The following is an 18,209-nucleotide window of genomic DNA, read 5'->3' as shown; positions in this document are numbered from 1 at the left end:
GAAACAGGCTCTTTGTCGTTTTCATGGAAACCCAGCCATACTAGCCACCTACACAGGCAGTGTCTGGTCAGAATGGAGGGTGGGAAGAGGAAGCAGCACTCAGCCGTGTGTGGGGCAGCGGAAGAGCCCAGGTGGAGAGAATCTGGGCCCAGAAAGGCTCATGTGTGAGCCCCAATCACCTGAGATCAGAAGCCCGGGTCCCGGGGCTAAAATCCTGGCCAGTCACAGCCCCTGCAGATTGGTCATTGGCCACTAGAGGTCATCACTTCTCCCAGTTTAGGTTTGGAGTTGGGAGCTCGGGTCTGCGGTGAGTTTCTGGGTAGGCTGGGTCTTGCTGTAAAATCTCTTGGACTCTAATAGCACTACTTTCAATTTGGGGCTGAGCTGAAATAGCAGCCAGCTTTTCAAGGATCTTTTTTCCTGTTCTGTTCGACCCTGTCTTCCAGCCTCCCCCATCCTTTCTGTTATTACCCATTTCCTAGGAAGCCGTTGGTTTATTGCTTTTCATAGGGTGTGTGTGTGGGGGGAGATGATTTCCGTGGGCCCCTCTCCCCCCTTCCCTCAGCAGAAATAAATGGCTGGAGGAGGTGGAGCCTGGCCTGGCTCTAGGCAGAACTGGATGTCCTGCCAGAGACACATTCTTCAGAGATGTCTCACCCTAGTCTCCGCCCTCCTGCCTCCCCCTCTCTTTTAATCTCTCAAGGTAAATAGCTTGCTGGAGGTGGTGTGAGAGCAGGCAGCCTTACCCGACCCCAACCAATCTGAGGGCAGAGTCCAGATCTCCGCTTCTGGAAGCACCCATCCTTCCCCACCCAGCCACCCTGCTCTGCAGCTCCGCAGTCTGGCGAGGACCACTGATAAAGGCCTGCAGAGACAGCTGAGCTCTGCTCCCGTTTCCCCGAGCACACCCACACGCACAGCACAGTTGCCTTGGGACTTGGGCTCTCCCTGGGCTGGAAGTGGCCGAGAAGGAAGACTGTGGACTCTACCTGGAGCGTGGGTGAGGAAGGAGGCAAAAGGGCGAGGAGGAAAAGGGAAACAAAACTGAGTGTAGCCCTGGACAAGGGATGAGGGAGGAAAGGGGGTCCGAGGAAAGCCCAGCCGGGAAGGCTCTGCTCGGCTTCCACAGGAACACCAAAGAGATTTGTTCCTCTCTGGTGAACCTGTAAGGGGATCAAAGATCTGCGGGGCCGGGGAAGCGAGAGAACCGACCCGCCCAGCAGATACAGAAGGTGGAGCCCTTAGATTAGGGAGGGGTGGTGGCGAGTAGCTTGGGGCCCTCCCAGCAATTCCTGGAAGCCGGCTGGGCGGTGGCTGGGCTCAGCTGACTTCCCCAAAGTTCTCCCTCTCTGGTTGGTAGGGCCTCTCAGGCTGTTGCTGGGCAGGTTTGGCCAGAGTGAACCAATCACAGGTGGGAAAGCAGCCACATCCCCTCCACGGCTCCCGCAGCTTCAGTACTCCTTTGAGCAGCTTCCTCTTGGCCTGCTGCCCCCGACTTCTCAGGAGTGGGCTTTCCTCTGGGGTCGCCCCTTCCCCCCCTCATTTTAAAGCTAGGATTCTTTGAGGTCCCGAAGGATTCTTTCCCTCTGGTGACTGAGGTCAGTACAGGGTCAGTATGGAAGTTTTCAGGAAGGGGAACCTGACCCCAAGCAACTCCTTTTCCTGGCTCCATCGAGGGCAGTAGCGTGGCCAGATACCTTGTTTTTAAAATGTTTTTATTGATTTGGGAGAGAGAGAAAGAGGAGGGATAGAGAGAGAAACATGGGCTGCCTTTAGCATGCTCTCTGTTGGGGATTGAGCCCACAACCTGGGCTTGCGCCCTTACCAGAATGGAACCTGTAACTTCTGGGTTCATACATCAAAACTCAACCACTGAGCAACACTAGCCAGGCCAGACACGTTGACCTCTGACACCCTCTGGAAGGACATGGGGGAGAGGAAGCTGTAACCTAAAGCCAGGAAGGTGTGGAGGGGGCTGATGTCTAGTGTGCTGAGGGGAATTTAGGGAAGGACTCAGAGGAAGTGCACCCGTGAGAACTAAGGTGAGGTGGGGGTGGGGGCGCGTGTGTGATAGGAACCACCCCTTGATATGCACGAGAGAGATGAAGCATGTAGAAGGCCAGCAAATGCTGAGGACTCCTCATTTCTGAGGGTTTGCAAGGGAACTGTGGTTCTACGTCAGTGTCCTTAGGGGTGAACTTGTGAGGCCTTAGTTCAGCTGGGTCAGTACTCCCCCTCCCCCTCCCAGCTTCCCCAGGGTAATTACCCACCCAATTAAGCTGTGGCCTTCAGACTAAATTTAGCTCCTAGACTTCCCCATCCCCAGTGGGCCTCCCTGCAAGCCCGTGCTCACAGCTGCCCTGCCATCAGGTGCACTCACAGCTGCAAGGCTGGACCTGTGGAGGCTTTTTTTTGGGTCCCTGTCACCTCCACGGTCCAGATTCAACCTGTCTGGGAACTAGAAGTGAAGAAGAGCACAGGAACTCAGTTGCTGACCTAGGCATGAATGTCTCAGCTGGAAGTCACCTCTCTCAGGAGCTTGGTTGGAGCATCTAGAATTCTAGATAGACCTTGAGGGGAGTGGGAGGGCAGAGAGAGAACCAAACACAAGCAGAAGCAACCCTTCAGGTTCTCTCTAACCAGATCCTCTTTCATTTCTTGCTTTCCTCTTCTCCCCAGTTTTAACAAATAGAGAACTTCATTTTAATTTAACAACCTCCCCCACTGAAGTAAATGAACCAGGAAGCCCTATCTTCTCTTGAACCATGGAGAATCATGCTAGACTAGAGAGTTGTAGTTTGGGACTCTGTGTGGTGAGGGTGGGGATTCCCACCCTCTCCCCTGAAAACATGCCTCAATTCCACCATCCCTAGCGCTGGGAATCAGTTGGGTGGTGGGTGGGGGGGGGCGGGGGTAGTGAAAAAGGGGCTTATCTGTCACAGGTGATAAAGAGGTGTCAGCTTTAAAGGGCCAGAGGCACCTTTACAGGAAGTAAAAGGCCTCAGGAAAGTACCTAGTCTAAGTTTGTCAACAAGAGTAGTTTTGTGTTAACCTTAAACTAGCCAGCACACATCATGATGTGAATTTGGGGCTGCCTGACCCAGGAAACAACTCTAGAGGAGGGTGTTCCAGGGCTGAGGTCTGAAGACAGAAAGGATTTGAGAGAGGAATGTCCAAATAAAGTATGCATGAGCCAGGGTCACCAGGTTTTAGGGGACCCATCAGCCACAGCTGGAGGGGGAAGTGCAGTGGACAGAACAGAGCCCTCTCTCGGGGAGCCCCGGAGAACTATGAGCGGCCTGGGAAAGCACCTCGGAGGGATGGGCTCCATTTCAGGAGGTCCCGGGTTGGGGTTAGAATACGTGTGTTGTACCCTCCGAGCCGTGAGTGAATCTCTTGATGACACAGCGTCACAGAACTTTGAGTGGAGGAAAATAAACTGGGGAAAGAGTGTGGGGGTTACTCATAAAAAAAGAGCAAACTGTCTTTGGGACCCCTAAGCTAAAAGGCAAGGTGGCAAGGGCCCTGCCCTTGACAGGAGGGGAAGTTTATCTGCCCTTGAAACCAGAGTATCTCTTTCATTTTCCCCCCCACCCCCCCCCCCCCCCCCCCCTCCCCCCACACACACACTATTGATTCATCACATTGTAAGGCTCTTTTTTAGCTCCCTTAGAGGAGTGGGCAACCATTTTCTTAAAGGACCAGTGAGTAAAGGCCTTTGTAGGACACAGGATCTGTGCTATTACAGCGCCAAAGCAGCCCAGGACCACATGTAAACAAATGGGCCTGGTGGCCATGTTCCCATCAACTTTTTGACACTGAAATTTTAGTTTTATATAATTTTAACCAATCACAAAATATTAAATTTTTCCATTATTTTATATGCAAAAAAACCCCCCAACACCTTTCTTAGCTTTCAGGCTGGACAAAAATGGGTGCTAAGGCCAATGTGGCAGACTGGTAGTATACGGACCCCTGGGACTTTTCTCTATTTGTCTGATCTGCTCTGTCCAGGAAGTCCTGTTTGTGTCCCCTCTGGGCTTCCAAATACAGCTGCAGAACCTTTTGCTCAGCCTACCTACTGATGTCTGCTGCTGAGTGGCTTCTCCCAGGGCAGTGGTCAGCAAACTCATTAGTCAACAGAGCCAAATATCAACAGTACAATGATTGAAATTTCCTTTGAGAGCCGAAAACCGACTTCAGGGCATGGGCCTTGAAGTTTCAGTCGCACTGTACGTACATGCCTACATGTGGTATTTTGTCGAAGAGCCACACTCAAGGGGCCAAAGACCGCATGTGGCTTGCAAGCTGAAGTTTTCTGACCACTAGTGACCTTAGGTCTTCTGGCCGGTTAATTCAAATGACATACAGCAGATTAACAAGAGAACATCCAATGTTAATAATGTGTTGCATGGGGAATTCACATAAGCATGAATAGTCTAAAGACAGTGAGGCAAAATAAGGTATATATGTCATTTTGGACTAAGGCGGGGGTGACCAGTTTTGCCACCCCAAAATATGGCTTTTGGGATATTGATTTTAAGCTGGTTTTTAAGAAATAGGACCGTAAGAAACATCCATGTGAGAGAGACACATCCATAGGTTGCCTCTGCCCCAACTAGGATGAGGATCAAACCCTACAACCCAGATATGCATACATATAAGCACAGCCAATGGACCCAAGACACTGGGGGAGTGGGGTGAGGGCATGTGATAGGGCGTGGGGGACGCTGGGGGAAGGTCAATGGGGGAAAAAAAGGAGATATGTGTACTACTATATGTAATACTTTAAACAATAAAAAGTGTAAAAAATAAAAAAGATATGGCAACAGTGTTACAAAAAATCCTGCCAATAAATTAAAAAAGAAAAAAAGAAAAAAAAGACTGTAGAAAAACCTTTGAACTTCCCCCAAATTTTGGGTATTATGTCCATCTGTAATAAACTTTGGACATTTTCTCCTGCTAATCTGTATCTTGTTAATTGGATTATTAGACTAACCAGAAGAATTTAGAAAGATGGAAGGAAAATTATTTTTCGCTTCCCCACATAGGCAATTCACAGGTAGATGAGAAAAGAGCAAACATTTGGTAAACAAATTCTTGCAGGGTCACCCAGAAATAATAGGACACAAAGGGGAATCTAAGGAACAGATTTTTGCTGGGATCCTCCCAGTCTGCCACTTAATTCATAATTCATCTGTGTTACTTCCGGAAGCAGGTTTTTTAATCTGAATCTCTTCAGGCAGGTAAAAACAACAACAAAAAACCTCTTCCTGAGTTTGTTAAGGCTTTGTTTTCAGCTCAAAAGAATGTGCATGTGAGTTTGGCACATTCTGGGGAGACTTGCTTCAGACCTTCATAAAATCCTCCCTCATTCCTTTATTCTCCTACTCAGCTAGAGCAAGCACCCTTTATCAAAACACTCAGTAATTCCAGCCACAGTGATCCAGACCTTGAATGGCTTTAAGCGTTTTTGTTGTTTTCAAATGTCTTTCATGACTTCTCAGCATTTTAGAAAAAATAATACTATCTAAATTTTTATTTTTCAACCCAAAGTTGCAAGGGATTAAAAATCATTTCAAAAGTATTCAGTGTTTGGGTCCAAGGGAGTAATAAAACAAATATACTTGGTCTAGCACAGTTAGTTAGAGCATTGTCCCTGCCCACCAAGTTTGGGTTAGATCCCCACTCAGGACACATAAAAGAACCAACCAATGAATGCATAAATAATTGGACTAGATGTTTCTCTCCCTCCCCCTCTCTAAAATAAATGTAAAATAAATGTAAAAATAACCTATATCAGGGATTGCTTCCAAATCCTTATTGCTATTAGAAGTTTTTCTTTCATTCACTAGAATTTAATTTATCTTTCATGGTTCACAATTGGGAACCCTATCCTGGTTCAGACCGAAAACTTGGAGGTGGGGGGAAGGGGCAAGCAAGTAGGTAAACCACCCCTCTTCCCCACCATTACTAAGCTCTGAAAACAAGACCTCATTTCAAAACAAAACTCATTTTCCTCTTTCTGTTTCTTCACTTGCCTCAAGAGGGATTTCTGAGAAATGAGAACTGTTACCTCCCACAACCTCGGTCTAGTTTTTTTTTTTTTTTTTAAACATTGAAAAGGAGACGGTTGGTGGAAAGGAACTGCTTAACCAGTTCTCTTATAGTGCTAATCCAAAACTTAAAGAGAAATGCCCTATCAGTGGATGGTCCCACCTTGCCTTAGATCTGAGCTTTGAAAGACTAAGGAAATAAACAAGCTATCCTCCCAGGAAATTTCAGTAACAAGCAGTGAAACCCAACAGCTGCTCCTTGCAGGAGCCCAGCTGTCTCTCCTCTGCCCAACCCCCTCCTCCTTTGCCACCAAGGACAGGAGATGGGTGGTAACTGCTCCAGGCAACCTCTAGAATGGAGGTGTGAGCTGAGAATGGAATGCATGAGAGAACTGAGTATAGAGGTTGCAGGATATAACACACATGAAAGCAATGTTTCCAAATCCCTATCTCCCCCCCCCAAAAAAAAAAATAAATTTGGACACCTGAGAGTCATACCAGCCTGGTAAGGGAGACAATGAAATAAATGTCTAGCAAAACTTTTAAGACCATCTCCTTCTACTAGACAATTAACTTTCTTTAGAAGCAGAGTTTAAACATTTCTTAATCAAAATAAAGTGGAAAACTAATCTTTCAATGCCAGGATGAAGCCCAACAGTTAAACATTCTTTTCCTTGGCTCCCTTTCCCAGCACACCTTGTCCCCAGGCTAACTTGAATAAACATACACATGTGACCACAGGAGGGCGGGAAGAAAACCAAGTGGGGGTGGTGAAATTCTGAATGGAATGCAGCTCCAGCTAGTTAGGGGCCTCGGCTGAGACCTCTGGCACAGGCTGTGGATTTATACAGGCAGAGAAGCCAAAACAATGAGCTCATAGGCAAGAATGCAGCCAGTGGAGAAGTCTGGGCAGTCAGAGCAAACTGGTTTTTTGAACCAGGATGGCAATCGCTGTAAGTCTCCCACGGGAACAAGATCAGGGAGAGTAGAGCCACCATTCAGTATCTGGAGGATCAGTTAAATAACTATGGGGGAGGGGAAGTGGTTGTTCCTTATTAAAATTCTGTTCTGCGGAGAGCATAGATAGCACTCAGTCCGACATTCCATGGTTATGTAAACCTAGGTGGGGAAGATGACACAAAGGTGGTGAAATGTGTGAGCTATCCCAGGTGATGCTTTGAGGACTTTATTCAAAGCAGGCCTGCCAGTGCCAACACCTGCACTCACAATCCTAAAATGTGTTCAGGGCCACAATTTTAACATGATAGTTAACCATGAAGACTACCTTTACTTCTCAAGTAAATACAATGCACCGTCATTTACACCAAATTCAGACCTCTAAGACAAAAAAATATATCTTTTTTCCTCACGTTTCCCAAAATCCTATATAATAAAAGCCTAATATGCAAATTGTCCCCTCAACTGGGAGCTCGACTGCTTGCTATGACCACCAGGGCTGACCACCAGGAGGTGATGAGAAACATGGCGGGTGTCCGCAACACAGTGCTGGCAGTGGAGGCACTGCTGGGTGTGACAGGAGCAGGATTGCGGCGGGATGGTGGAGTAGGTGAGCGGGCAGTGCCAGGCCAAGGCAGGTGTGAGCTGGGCCTGATTGTCCCAATGATCGCCCCAGCGGCAGTAGTGGGGGGCGGGGTCACTGCCCAGCTCCCAGGTGCTGAGGGTGACCACAGGGCCCGATGACTCAGGTGGAAGAGGGCATGCCGAGGCCCAAGTGCTGCCCAGGGCTCAAAGGTCAGCTGGGACCCGCCCTTCCATATCAGACACTCATGCTTCAATCACTGGCCAGGCCCAGGAACCACACCCGTGCATGAATTTCATGCATCAGACCTCTAGTTTTTTTTATATAAGGCCCCAAATAGCAAAAACTGAAGAGATAACATATATTCACTGGTCATGTATGACAAAGGGGAAGGAAGGCAGGGAGGAAAGATGAAATGATAAGAAAAAATAATCTATAAAACTCTCCCTCCTGGGTATGTATTAGGGGGGGGGGGCAATGTTAAAATATGTACACAGATAATAATTTAATAAAAACAACAATAACAACAACAAACTCTCCCTCCTACAGCTGTAGAAGTTCTTTCTCAACTCTGTGCATGTTGTTTCCACTCATTCTTTAAGGTCCAACCTCAAACGTTTCGTTTCAAGCCTTCTTGACCACCCTCAAGTTGTCCCCTTGCTGTGTCCCATCTTATTCTTATACTACTTTACCACAGCAGTTTTATGCAGTGTTCTACTTATTTTTGTCACCCTAATTGTGAGCTTTAATATTCTGCCACATTTGCTTTCTCATTCTAGTTATGCAAATTTTTCAGAATATATCTCCTAAAAAATACATTCTTACATCACAATACAATACACTCTTAAAATTTAACGCTGACACAGTATATCTAACAAATTGCCCATATTAAAATTTCCCCAATTGTCTCATGTCCTTTATACTTCTTATTCATTCAGGATCCAGAGATTACCTTGTATTTAGTTGTCATTTCTTTTGACTGTTCCCTGTCTTTTCTGACTTTCTTAAAGCATTACTCCCTTTATAATTCACACATCCAATAGTGCATAGTACACAATAAGCAGTCCACTGCAACGTAATGGGATTGAGACTCAACATTTGGTTGCCTACAGCTCATTCAATGTTCCAGCTCATTGCAGTGTTAAAGAATCTATACAAACAGATCTAACACCCAAAGATCGGCATGGGTGGGTGGGGCACATGCTAAGGACTCTAGTTTTTAATAAACTAAGGTAATCCCTGAACAGGGAGTGAGAGAAAGCAAAGTAAGAATACAGAAACCAATGGCAGAAACATACTATGAAAATGGTTATTTGCAAGGGGTAAAACACCACACTTCGCAACAGCCAGGAACTACTTTTAACCAGGTAAGGAAAGGAACTCTTTAAGAGACACCAGGTACAGTGTGGGAACAAGTTTGCCACTCATATATGTGTCTATTTTTTACTTCACAAGAATCTTTAGTAAAAAAACACTGAATTCTCAGAAAGGTCATCTACTCCTGCCTGGAGGCAGATTCCCAACCCTCATCTTTCCACATGCTTCACATAACTAAGCGAACACTGTAACTTTAAAACAAAAGAGGGACAAAGTTTTCAAATCTTGAATCCCAGCACCCTTGGAACACTGTGGGACGGTTCAAGAAGACAAAGTTCTGTAATCACTGAACAAGTGGAGCCAACTGAAAACTAGGATAAATTAAGACTCAATGGATCATCTTGAAACCCAGGAATTAATGGCCTATGTTCTGGGAATCTGGCTAGAACTAGTTATTCCACTTTAATTTTTGTAAAATTTCCCACTTGCCAATATCTTTAAAGAAAATTTTCTGAAAGTGTGAAAGGCAGGCTCTAGTCACAAAACAGGAACTGAAAAGTCTGGTTGTGTCAGATGAAGGGAAGTGTTGATTATTTTTACTTGCTCAGTGACTCATGGTACCTGGTTACCCAAGTTTTTGGGGTGTTCCACTAAGGAATATTGCCACAGACATGGCTTCACGTCAGAACATATAACTGGAAATGTAGTTCTCCTTAGACTCACGTCAGAACATATAACTGGAAATGTAGTTCTCCTTAGACTCAGGCCAAGCAAGATTTGGGCCCTTGTGTCCTAATACCCTCCCCCTCCACCCCGCTCCTTGGGTATGCACTTGTACAAAAACTCCTTTCTTTGCAATAAAATGTGTCAGTTATGGGGGAAAGCAGAATCCTGCTCACACATTAGCATTTTGTGCTCATGACTTGAAACCAATATGCAAACCTCATATTTGCACAATTCCATGGTGACTCTAAGCTAGCAGAAAATACAGGACAGCATTTCTAAAACTTACTTGCTTATTCTCACCTCTTTTGGCAGAGGAAAGGGTAAAAGTACTGAAACATTAGCACCAAGAATCTTACTAAAAGATTCTTTGGGTGTTAATTCTTCTAGAAATGGGGAGATTGAACCCTCTGACTTCAAAATTATACCAGCAGTTGATGCCTAAAAGAAAATCTGAACAGAAAACTATGATTTTTGCATTAAAATGAACAGGAACTACTCCAAAATACAACAGCATTACATTTAGTTAAAATTCCAACATCTCTAATTTGAATGAAAGTAACTATTTTGAAGGGAATTGTCCTTTGCTCTAAGGCAAATTAGCTTTAAAATTAGCTTTATGGGGCTGCTTTTGTTTGTTAATTCACCTTTACTTATTTGCTCAGCTGACTTTCCTAAAATGCTTGCCTAAAACAGGGAAGGAAGACAGGCAGATTAGAAAACACCCATACCACACCTTGCATTTGAATAAAGATTTATTTTCTTCTCAGGAAAAAAAACAGGAAGTTAGGGAAACACACTAAATTTTACAGCCCACATTTAATTTGTAGTTGGTCCTAACCCCAATGGTACAGCTGGTAACAATAGCAGCTGTTTCACCAGAACCAAGGTGTCCACCCCTACAGAATGTTACACTAGAGGACTGAAGGTTTTTCCCTGAGAGAAGCATAAGACAGAAGTTGCTGAGACAGCCATCTTTCCAAGCATTCCCTCCTTTCCCATTTGGGAGGCTTTGCCTGAAGTATGTAGCTAGTCAGCACTTAGAACAAGTGCCTCCTCTCCCTATAAAACCATCCACCCTTTCCAAAGTACTTGGGCTCCCTAAGCCTTCACAAACAATATAACTAAGATCCTCATTTCAGCATTCATTTCCACAACTGGATATGGGGAGACAGGCCTTTTAGTCACCTTAGCCAGATCTTAAGTTTAATTAAAAACTACATAAAGTGCTTTTAGGTCCTTAGAGACAGACATGATATAAATAAGTGGTTTATGATCAAGAATGATAAATACATAGGTAAAAATAGCTCTAGCTAGATGACTTTATGGCTCGGAGATGGGCAGGCAGGGCATTCTTCCCTATTACATTCTTAGTCATTTTATTCATGCCTATTTTTATCTGGAGTCCAGACTAAAGATCACATTCTGAGGCTGATGTGTTCAAATGACCCTAGTTCCAACATTGCTTTCTTCAGCTTGACTCTAGCCTTTATAGCACTCAGTACCTAGTTCTACAATTTTCAACGATCATATTCAAAGGAATCTAGAGAAAGTCATGTAATATATTCTCCCCTCTAAAAATTTTCAAGGGGACTGCCGAAACTGGTTTGGCTCAATGGATAGAGCGTTGGCTTGGGGACTGAAGGGACCCGGGTTCGATTCCGGTCAAGGGCATGTACCTTGGTTGTGGGCATATCCCCAGTGGGGGGTGTGCAGGAGGCAGCTTATCGATGACTCTCTCATCGACGTTTCTGGCTCTCTATCTCTCTCCCTTCCTCTCTGTACAAAAATCAATAAAATATATATTAAAAAAAAAATTTTAAGGGGACTTTTGAAATTTCCTCCTCTCCCCCCAAAAAGGTAGGAAAAGCTGAAACCAAAAAGGTACCAACCAGTCCAAGGAAAAGGGACTCCTCCCGCCTCACAGAAACATGTACTACCACCAAGGATAAAATTCATGAAGGATAAAGGTCTGTGGCTACCTATAGGGGTGGTTACTTAGGTTCCTAGTGCCCAAAACTAAATAGGCTAGAGTTCAGGGATGACAGGGTAAAGAAATTTAGAAATTTATCTAAATATCTGTAGAGGGAGCAGAACAAGCAGCAAATAATTCAAAGAAAAAATAGGAAACGAATAGTAAGTTCAATAGAACAAGTTCTGAAATCCGAAGGGATGCCAATGCAGAAATTTAAAACTAAGTTTGGGAATCATTAATAGAAATGAAACAATTAAGTATTTGCTTTATTTATACATTAGGCTTAGACCCGTGTTTAACAAGCCAGCCTAAAATAGCACCATGGTTAGACTATGGCCTGCTTTCAAAGCCATCATTTTACAACTTATGCAAAGGGATCAAACATCTCTCATCCACCTGATGAGATCTTTTTATACACATACTGCTGGTAAATCCCATTTGGAACAGCTGAAAACCTTTTTAAAAGCTTTGCAGATGAACTCATGAACACAAATTTCACCAGTTAAGCTAGGTTGAACAGAAGGAACACAAAACAAATTGTTGCCCAATCAGAGCTCATTAGTTCACCAGTTAAGCTAGGTTGAAACAGAAGGAACTCAAAAAACAAGTTGTTGCCCAATCAGAGCTCATTATTTGTAAATCAATGGCCTGCTCCCCATCTCCCACGCCCTTAAAACCTGACTCAATCACTGAAAATCTACATGTATTGTATTGAAAGAATTTCCATTACCCAATTTCTCAACCCAGATTTAAAAAAAAAAAAAAAAAAAAAAGCCCTATAAGGAATACTTACCGAAATCTGATAGGAAAATTAAAGCCTGCATAGTTATGAATCAGAATTGTTCCATCACAACCAGGTTGCATACAATTACATCAACTGGTTCTGTATACAATCTAGAATTGACCAGGACAAAGTTTAGGATAGAAAAGCTGTAAGAAATAGGTTCCTAACTATAGAAATTGTAAATTTCAAAATGGTATGAAAAAACTAATGGAAATTCTACTCTTGTGCCTTTACATTTCAAAGAAATAGACTTTCTGTAAAAATATATACAATTTTTACAGACAAACACATTTACAAGTTTTTATCTTAAAAATTGAGCACAATCCACATTTGTAACTACAATTATTGAGCCTTTAAGTCAAGTATTCGTGGCCATTACAAGGCTAACAAACTAAACCACTCAAACCAAGTCAAAGTAGAACAGGTATAAAGTCCTGAGCACTTGGACTTTGTATTCTTCAAGAAGCATACTTGGGAAAGCCAATTACACAGAGGAAAAAGCTTCCCTTCACACTCTGTTGTACAGTACTGAGGCTTCTAGTCATATTTCTGTTGTAGCTTAAATTCACTTTACAGTTCACTGGCATTGTTAGTGCTTGTCTTTTAACACTATAGAAATTAATGGGCATATGTAATGAACTCTGCATGACTAGCCTGGCTACTGGCCACTCTCCTGTTCTAGGCAAGGATAGCAAGTCTCTCCACCCTACCATCTTCACTAAATCTAAAAGTCCTCCTTCAGGGCCTCCCAAAGTTGCAGGTTGCTGAAACTTAACTTTGCTTCTTTTAGAGACAGTGACTCTCCAATGGGGACTACTTTTTCCATGACATTTATTCTTGTTAGCCATAATCCTCTTGCCACTCGTTTTTCTCGTTGCGTGGAGGTTACAGCCTGGATAGCTTTGAAGTCCAACTTCATAAATACACTGTTTTTCACAGCAGATGGTTGTGGATCTGGTGTCTGGAGTTGGTTAAGAGTCAATTCTCTCACTTAAAAGGCTATCTTATTAGATATGCCAAACCAGCTCCTACTCCAGCAACACCTGCAAAAGCCAGCAGCACATTTCTGATGCCACCTTCTAGGTCTTCTACATGGAAGAATTCCACAAACCCATCCTAGAAAACAAAAAGAAAAGCACATTTTCAAGTATGGGGTTTTCCCACTGACTTACAAATAAAAGGCAAATTGAAACATCTAAGCCCCGTCTCCATTACACTATGGACCATTGTTTACCCCCCAGCTTGCAAAAGACATTCCCTTAAAACGAGGGTGGGTGTGCAGCAAGGAATGTATTTTACTATCCCCAGGTGATTAAGTTGCCAGGTTACACTGCTTCATAATTTGAATCCACTGGTGTTATGAGTATGCAACTGAATTACAATAAAACAACAAGAGCAAGACTCAGGTACCCAGCAGAATAGCCTACAGGAAACCAGGATTTTTGCTGCAAAAATTTAAAGTCAGTCACACCACCACCTCTATGGACTCTCTTATTCACATCAAGCAACCGGAGGTCCACCAGTCAAGAGCGTGGAAAACTTGAGTTGTGCATCGGACAAACCCTTTAGCTATATCCCCACCTTCTCTATAAAACCCCTCCCCGTTCCAATTCCACCCCCACCCCCACCCCCTCTAGAACCTTCGAGAACAAACTTACCCAGCCTCTTTGTTTCACTAGCCAGTCTCGTTTCGTCCTCACGAGAACGTCTGTGATGCTTTCTGCTAAGGGGTCAATGCAGCTTTCTTGGTTGATGCTCTTCAAGTGTTTGGCCACAAAGGCACCAAAAGAAATGAGAGTCACAATCCTGCCCCAGTTTGTTATCCCGTCGCTGAACACGTGGTCCATCACGCGAGACAAAGACTTGACGTCGTCCTGGTTCTTGATGTCCAGCTTGCGGAGCATACCTGGGAGGAGGGAAGCACGCGGGGTCTCACGGCCGCCTTTGTCTGGGCGGTGCGGCCCACCCACGGAGGAGGAGGAGGAGGAGGAGGGGGAGCCGGCGCCCCCGGGCCCCGCAGCGCCCCGGCGACCCCGGTGGAACACTGACATCCCACCCTTTCCGGCCTTTGAGCGGAGCCGTTCCCAGAGAATCGTGTGGGTGGGCGGAAACAATGACTCATGGCCAGAATATTCTGGTTTCGGAAATAGGATGAGAGCCACCGTCTCCACACTGACTAAAAATAAAAATACAATGAAATAAAAGAAAAGAGCGCGCGCAGCCTCCGTGACCATAGGCCTCTTACCTTGGAAGGCCATCTCGTGGTTGCGCTGCACGCCGTCCCCGACCCGCCGGAGGGTCTCTAATGCCTTCCGGCTGGAGGCCGCAGACCCGCCCAGCGGCTTCGTGTCCTTGGCGCCGGTCGCCTGCTCCCTAAGGTACCGAGAGATAATCTCCAGCGACTGCCGGAACAGCTCGTCGTCCTCCTCCTCCTCCGCTGGGGGCGGCGTGGAGGGCAGCGAGCCGCCCGCGCCGGGGCCGCGGCTGGCCTCCCCGACCAGCAAGGGCAGGACGGCCGGCCGCTTCCCGAGAGGCTCCGGCTCGTACCCGTCCAGCTCCTCTTCCGGCGACATGATGGCGGCGGCGGCCGCGGCGGCTTCCATCTTCTCAGGCGGCGCCGCGCGGCCGACGGGCGCGAACAGCCGCCGCGCGGGGGTCGCGGTGACGTCGGGGCCCTCGGCGCCAATGGGCGAGGGCCGCGCGACCCTCCGGGCGTCCGGCGCCACGGCGGCCGGGGGGCTCGCGCCGGCGCTCCCGCCAATCACCGGCGCCGCCTCCCCTCCCCCGGCCTCTCGCCGCACCGCCGCGGCCTCCTTCCCCGCGGGCAGGAGCCCTTTTCCCGAAGGCGACGCGGCATCGCCGCCGCCGCCGGCCCCCAGCTTGGCGCCCCCACAGTAGAGGTTGAGTCCGATGACCGCGTTTCTCTTGAAGCCAAACATCTCAAGCCTACGCCGCTGTCGCCTGGCTGAGGAAAAAAAAGGGAAGGCACCGACTCCTTACTTGAAGGAAGCGGAAGTAAGGAGTGAGCGAGCCGTTCCCTTCTACACGGTTCTAGAGCCGGTGTGACGCTGGGGCGTCCAGTAAAGAGGAAAAGAGAAAAAAAACTTCCCATAAAAGGCGAAGGGGCGGAAGCTTCCGGAGAGCTGCGCCCCAACGAACCGGCCAGGCAGGAGGGGCGGGGCCTTCCGGCTCGCGGAACGCCCCGCCCCTCCCCCACCGGTTACGTAACGGCGGCCCCGGCGCGTCGGTCGGGGGTCTCGTGCTTCCTCTCCGCGTGGACCTGACGTGCCCAGGAGGGCTGCCCTGCCGGCGCCTTTATGCGGGAGGATTTTTTTCTGCACCAGGATCTTAGCCGGATTGAGGAGAGGACGAGGCAGTTCTGCCTTGGATGGGGCACCACAGCCTTGGATCATATGGGCAAATGAGGGCATGAGGGGCACCTGTAGTTATTTTGCATATCTGCAAATGAGCTCCATTAGTTGTGTGTGTGTGTTTTAAAAAAAATATATTTGTATTTGTTTCAGAGAGAGAGAAACGTCAATAATGAGAGAGTCATTGATTGATCAGCTGCCTCCTGCCCACCCCTAACTGGGGATGGAGCCTGCAACCCAGGCATGTGTCCTTGACCGGAATCGAACCTGGGACCCTTCAGTCTGCAGGCTGACGCTCTATCCACTGAGCAAAACCAGCTAGGGCGCTCCATTAGTTTTTTAAAGAGCAGGTTTTTTGAAAACCATAGTTTGTTGACTTTTAGAGAGAGGAACCGAGAGAGAGAAACATTGAAGTGAAAGCATCGCCTCCATCAGCTGCCTCCAGCACTCCTCCCACCTCCAGGAGTGAGGGCCTCAACCCAGGCAAGTGCTCTGGACCTGGCATCCCAATGGTAATCGCTTGGTGCACAGGATGACGCCCAACCGAGCCACACTGGCCAGGGCTGCCTTCTCACTGTTGAAGGCTGTAAGACTTCTGGGGTGCTAATCAAACAAAATTAGATTCCCCAAGATAATCTGGCGACCCTGAGGCTGACTTTACTTGAAAATGCTCTAGCATGGCATTAAAAGATCATGTCGACCTAGCTCACTTGGTTCAGTGGACAGAGCGTCGGCCTGTGGACTGAAGGGTCCCAGGTTTGATTCTGGCCAAAGGCACATGCCTGGGTTTGGGCTCCATCCCCAGTACAGGATAGTTCTGGAGGCAGCTGATCAGTGATTCTCATCATTGATATTTCTCTCTCCTTTCCTCTCAAGTCAATAAAGAAATATATATATATTTTAAAAAAGATCATGTCATCTTTTTGCCTTGTTTCTAAAATGTGCATAACTTTTTCTAAACCACTCTCCCTGTGACTACAAATAATCTCTAAATATTATTCTTGTTTTTTTAAAAAAAAGATTATTCTTTTAAAATATATATTTTATTGATTTCAGAGAGGAAGAGAGAGAGATAGAAACATCAATGATGAGAGAGAATCTTTAATCCACTGAGCCAAATCGGCTAGGACTTTTAAAGATTATTCTTGATGACACACTGAAAAGGTTGATTTCATGTTTTTGTGTCAAAATCATTAATTGAACTTCTTGCAGTTTCATTTTTTATACTTCTTACTACCTCCTATATTCTCTCATACTATGTCTCAGTATCAGTATCTTCCTCTTTGGCCCCTAGAATGTGGCTCTTCCACAAAATACCACATGCGGGTGTGCACGTACAGTGTGATTGAAACTTCCTGGCCCATGTACAGAAGTCGGTTTTCAGCTCTCAAAAGAAATTTCAATCGTTGTACTGTTGATATTTGGCTCTGTTGACTGATGAGTTTGCCGACCACTGGGCCAGAAGACACAGCAAAGTAATTTTGCTTCATGATGTCACACCATCACACACTTCAAAACCAGTTAAAGACACATTAAAAGATCTTGCCTGGGAAGTATTAACTTGCTCCTTCAGATTACCACTTGTTCTGATCGATGGCACATGCACTTTCTGAACAGCACTTCAAAACGTATAAAGAAGTGGAAAATTGTGTCTCTGAGTACTTTGCGTTAAAACAAGCAAAGTTCTATTGGGAAGGTATCCACAAATCACCTGAAAGATGGGGGAATGTGTAGCTAGCGATGGACATTAGTTTGAATAAAGCACATGATGTTTCTCTTGAAACTATTGTGTTTTCTTTGATTACAAAATCTGCCATTATTAACCAATACACGTAGTATAAATAGAATATTTTGTGACCTCTCAGGGTATTAAAGAGTTATTAATATATGAAAAGCAACAACCATAGAAGGAAAAAATTGACAAATATGATATTAAAATGAAAAACAACCCATTTGGTGCCAAATTTAGACTAATGAGCAAAACACATAAGCACACAGAGGAGGGAGCAATTGACTTTACCTCAGGAGAAAGTAATTTTGAGGTGGGTGTGAGCTGTGTGTGAATGTTCACCAGGGCAAAACATTCTAAGCAGAGAGAAGAGCATCTGCAAAGGTACAGAGCCAAAACAGTGTGGTGCAGGGGGCAAAGGGAAAAAATGGGAGACATCTGTGATACTGTCAACAAAATGAAAACAAACAAGCAAAACAGTGCAGTATTTATTCAAGGAAGCACCAGTGAACTGAGTGAACCAATATTTTCCAAGTGACCAATGCATGATCACACTTGGGAAGAGGATCCATTCAAATTGCAAAAGAGACCAATGGGTTTCATTGTAATACAATAAAACAGGAGAGAGGGGCTGTGTGAGGACACAGGCTTTCAAATCAAATCACTCAGCTGTCCCACTTCCAGTTCTGTGACCTTGGGCATATGATTTGGTTT

At 45.8% G+C, this 18,209-nt stretch overlaps 1 protein-coding gene across 2 annotated transcripts; it reads right to left on the bottom strand.

Annotated features, from left to right (window-relative positions):
- Positions 1-11,857: 11,857 nt before the first annotated feature.
- Positions 11,858-15,423, bottom strand: MCL1 (MCL1 apoptosis regulator, BCL2 family member). Of its 2 annotated transcripts, XM_036453287.2 has the most exons (3): positions 14,641-15,410; positions 14,054-14,301; positions 11,858-13,511 (listed from the first exon to the last, which is right to left on the bottom strand). In XM_036453287.2, the coding sequence occupies exons 1-3, from the start codon at positions 15,332-15,334 to the stop codon at positions 13,395-13,397; spliced, it is 1,059 nt and encodes a 352-aa protein (XP_036309180.1). In that variant the 5' UTR covers positions 15,335-15,410; the 3' UTR covers positions 11,858-13,394. The 2 variants fall into 2 exon arrangements, with proteins under 2 accessions (XP_036309180.1, XP_045442975.1); XM_045587019.1 differs by lacking the exon at positions 14,054-14,301 and having other exon boundaries at positions 14,641-15,423.
- Positions 15,424-18,209: the final 2,786 nt, after the last annotated feature.

The sequence above is a fragment of the Pipistrellus kuhlii genome, unplaced genomic scaffold (genome assembly GCF_014108245.1).
Source record: "Pipistrellus kuhlii isolate mPipKuh1 unplaced genomic scaffold, mPipKuh1.p scaffold_m20_p_24, whole genome shotgun sequence".
Classification (NCBI taxonomy): Eukaryota; Metazoa; Chordata; class Mammalia; order Chiroptera; family Vespertilionidae; genus Pipistrellus; species Pipistrellus kuhlii.
This window is presented reverse-complemented; position numbering and strand designations above follow the sequence as displayed.

Bases quoted from the DNA above. Each gene is read 5' to 3' on its own strand.
- MCL1 (XM_036453287.2), bottom strand. From the start codon at position 15,334: ATGTTTGGCTTCAAGAGAAACGCGGTCATCGGACTCAACCTCTACTGT. The intron at 14,302-14,640 runs GTAAGAGGCCTA...CCCTCCTCCCAG, and splicing joins CCACGAGATGGCCTTCCAAG to GTATGCTCCGCAAGCTGGAC. The intron at 13,512-14,053 runs GTAAGTTTGTTC...TTTGTTTTCTAG, and splicing joins TAGTGAAACAAAGAGGCTGG to GATGGGTTTGTGGAATTCTT.